Below are 3419 nucleotides of genomic sequence, written 5' to 3'. Positions count from 1 at the left end.
GGAAGTCACTTAACCTGAGCCTCAGTTTCTAGAACTGACATGAAGGTCAAATAATGTATAGCATAGTGCCTAGCATGTAGCATGTATGCAGTAAGTGCTAGTTGCTTACGTTCTGGTTATTCTGCACCAGTTATACGTTTGACTTTGGGCAAGGCCTTTAACCTCGCTGAGCCTCCATTTCCTCTTCTCTAATATGGGGATAGTGATCATATTTAGATAATGGAGATAAACCTTTCAAATTGCTTGACACAAAGCTGACACTGGTGGCCACCTCCATCAGTGGCCGCAATTGTTATGAATATATGGGCATTGGGGACCCCAGATGGGAGGGCAGGGAGTGTCATAAGGGCTCTGCAAGATTGGGCAGCTCATCTCCAGTGTCACATGGCACCTCATTTCAGAACATGGAGAAGATCCTGATCCGCCCAACAGCCTTCAAGCCAGTGCTGCCCAAACCTCGAGGGGCTCCGTCCCTGCCTAGCTTCATGGGTCCTCGGGCCACCGGGCTGTCTGGGAGCCAGGGCAGCCTGACGCAGCTGTTTGGGGGCCCTGCCTCCTCCTCCTCTTCTTCCTCCTCCTCTTCAGCTGCTGACAAACCCCTGGCATTTAGTGGCTGGGCCAGTGGCTGCCCATCAGGGACGCTATCCGACTCTGGCCGAAACTCACTGTCCAGCCTGCCCACCTACAGCACCGGAGGTGCCGAGCCAACCACCAGCTCCCCAGGCGGGCACCTGCCTTCCCATGGCTCTGGGCGAGGGGCACTGCCTGGGCCAGCCCGAGGGGTCCCTACTGGGCCCTCCCACTCAGACAGTGGCCGGTCCTCCTCCAGCAAGAGCACAGGCTCCCTGGGGGGCCGTGTGGCTGGGGGGCTTTTGGGCAGTGGTACCCGGGCCTCCCCTGACAGCAGCTCCTGTGGGGAGCGCTCACCACCACCCCCACCTCCACCTCCTTCGGACGAGGCCCTGCTGCACTGTGTCCTGGAAGGAAAGCTCCGAGACCGGGAGGCAGAGCTTCAGCAGCTGCGGGACAGTATGGACAAGAATGAGGCTACCATGTGCCAGGTGTGGTCAAAGGCAATGATGGGGAAGGGGCATGGCAGGACATCCCAAGGCCCTGGGAATGCAAGGGGCATTTCCATTTTGGCAGGGAAGGGGGGTTGGGTAGTTGTAGTTGTGACCCTCCTGCCCTCCCCACCAGTTGTCTGGTTTAATTTGTGGAGTAGCCAGGCGTGGTGGCTCACATCTGTAATCCCAGCACTTTGGGAGGCTGAAACGGGCGGATTGCTTGAGCTCGGGAGTTTGAGACCACCCTGGGTAACATGGGGAAACCCCATCTCTACTAAAAATAAATTAGCTAAATGTGGTGGCATGTACCTATAGTCCCAGCTACTTGGGAGGCTGAGGTGGGCGGATAACTTGAGCCCAGGAGGAGGAGGAGGTTACAGTGGACTGACATTCCACCATTGCACTCCAGCCTGGGTGACAGAGCAAGACTCTATCTCAAAACAAAAAACAAAACTTGTGGGGTGGAAAGGAGTCAGAGTGCATGGATTCAAACCTCCCACTGCCAAATACTAGTTTTTGGGCTTGAGCAAGTTGCTTAACTTTATTCAGCCTGTATTTCTTCATCTATAATAAGGATATTTCTAGCTTCATAGGATTATTATGAGGATTAAATAAGGCAAAAGGTATAAAGTGATTAGACTAATGCCTGGTACCTAGGAAGTGCTATATAAATGCTTGCCTTTTTTTATTTTTATTTTTATTTTTATTTTTTATTTTTAGTAGAGATGGGGTTTCCACCATGTTGGCCAAGCTGGTCACGAACCCCAGGCCTCGAGTGATTCACCCGCCTCGGCCTCCCAAAGTGCTGGGATTACAGGTGTGAGCCACTGCACCCGGCCAAGTGCTTGCTTTTTTTTTTTTTTTTTTGAGACGGGGTCTCATTCTGTCACCCAGGCTAGAGTGCAGTGGCACGATTTCAGCTCCCTGTAGCCTCAACCCCCTGGGCTCAAGCAGTCCTCTCACCCCAGCCTCCCAAGTAGCTGAGACTACAGGCGCACGCCACCACACCAAGCTAATTTTTGTTCTTTGGAGAGGCAGGGTTTTGCTGTGTTGCCTAGGCTGGTCTCGAACTCTGGCTTAAGTGATCCACCCACCTCGGCTTCCCAAAGTGCTGGGATTACAGGCGTGAGCCACCGAGCCTGGTCTGCTTGCTCTTGTGTTTGTTTCCATGATCATCATAAAAGCAGTTAGTATTGTTGTTGCAATTACTATTGTTGTTCAATGGAATCCACCCTTCCTGAGCCCTCGGAAGTGGGCCGCCAGAGCAGACACTGAATGGGGAGTTGGGAAAACTGCCCAGGAGCCAGGTCTCTCTTCTTGCCTGCAGGCATACGAGGAGCGGCAGCGGCACTGGCAGCGAGAGCGTGAGGCCCTGCGAGAGGACTGTGCGGCCCAGGCACAGCGGGCACAGCGGGCCCAACAGCTGCTGCAGCTACAGGTGTTCCAGCTGCAGCAGGAGAAGCGGCAGTTGCAGGACGACTTCGCACAGCTGCTGCAGGAGCGCGAACAGCTGGAGCGGCGCTGCGCCACCTTGGAGCGGGAGCAGCGGGAGCTCGGGCCGAGGCTTGAGGAGACCAAGTGGGAGGTGGGCCAGACCGGGAGGGGCAGGGAGCAGGGTCACACAGGGAGAAACCCTGGAAAAAGGGGCCCAGCCGCACCCTCCCTCAGCCTGCCACCCCCAGAGGTCCTCCCCTTCCTCACCTCCGTGAGATGAGGTTCCCCTCTGTCCCTTTCTCGGAGGGAGGTCTCCTTGTTGGCCTTGTCTAGTGGCACGGAGCCACGCTTCCAGCCAATAGTAAGAATGTGGTGCTTGTGGTGTGGAGGCACTGTTCTAAGCATGTTACATGGAACAGATCATTTCATCCTTATAACAACACTGAGGGGCTACCCTTAGTCTCCCCATTTTAGAGTGAGTAAACTGAGGCCCAGAAAGGCTGAAGCCCCAAATCTGAACCCAGGCAGTCTGGCTCCAATATCTGAGCTCTTAACCAAGTCACTGTAGGTACCTCTCCAGCAGGCACCTGGGCACTGCCCTCCATTGCCCCCACTCCTGCAGCACTTGCCAGCACCCAGTCCCCAGTCCCCAGTCCCCGGGGCTTGGTGGTACTTCCACAGTGTCTTGTGATGCTTTGAAGACACCAGCTTTGAAGCAAAAAGATCTAGGTCTGCTTTCCACTTAAGCCACATCTTAACTGTATGACCTTGGACATGTCACTAGACTTGCCTTAGTGTCTCCATCTGTAAAATGGGGATAAAGATGGACTCTTCTCTCCCAAATGCCCAGCATGATGCGCAGGGCCTGTCCCCCCGGGAGAACCTGTCTCACCATCCTTCCCCACTTCCTCCCACCCCCAG

At 54.8% G+C, this 3419-nt stretch overlaps 1 protein-coding gene across 9 annotated transcripts in view; it reads left to right on the top strand.

Moving 5' to 3' along the window:
* Positions 1 to 3419, top strand: part of LZTS2 (leucine zipper tumor suppressor 2) — a 61653-nt gene that overhangs the window by 56941 nt on the left and 1293 nt on the right. For all 9 annotated transcript variants that reach the window (XM_032179934.2, XM_032179961.2, XM_032179942.2 and 6 more), the window contains 2 exons: positions 402 to 1061; positions 2392 to 2649. In XM_032179934.2, coding sequence (XP_032035825.1) covers positions 402 to 1061; positions 2392 to 2649 — 918 coding nt within the window. The remainder of the gene's footprint in view (positions 1 to 401; positions 1062 to 2391; positions 2650 to 3419) is intronic.

This window comes from Hylobates moloch, unplaced genomic scaffold (genome assembly GCF_009828535.3).
Source record: "Hylobates moloch isolate HMO894 unplaced genomic scaffold, HMol_V3 SCAFFOLD_3, whole genome shotgun sequence".
NCBI classification, from domain to species: Eukaryota; Metazoa; Chordata; class Mammalia; order Primates; family Hylobatidae; genus Hylobates; species Hylobates moloch.
Note: the sequence above shows the minus strand (reverse complement) of the source record. Positions and strands in the feature narration are given on the sequence as shown.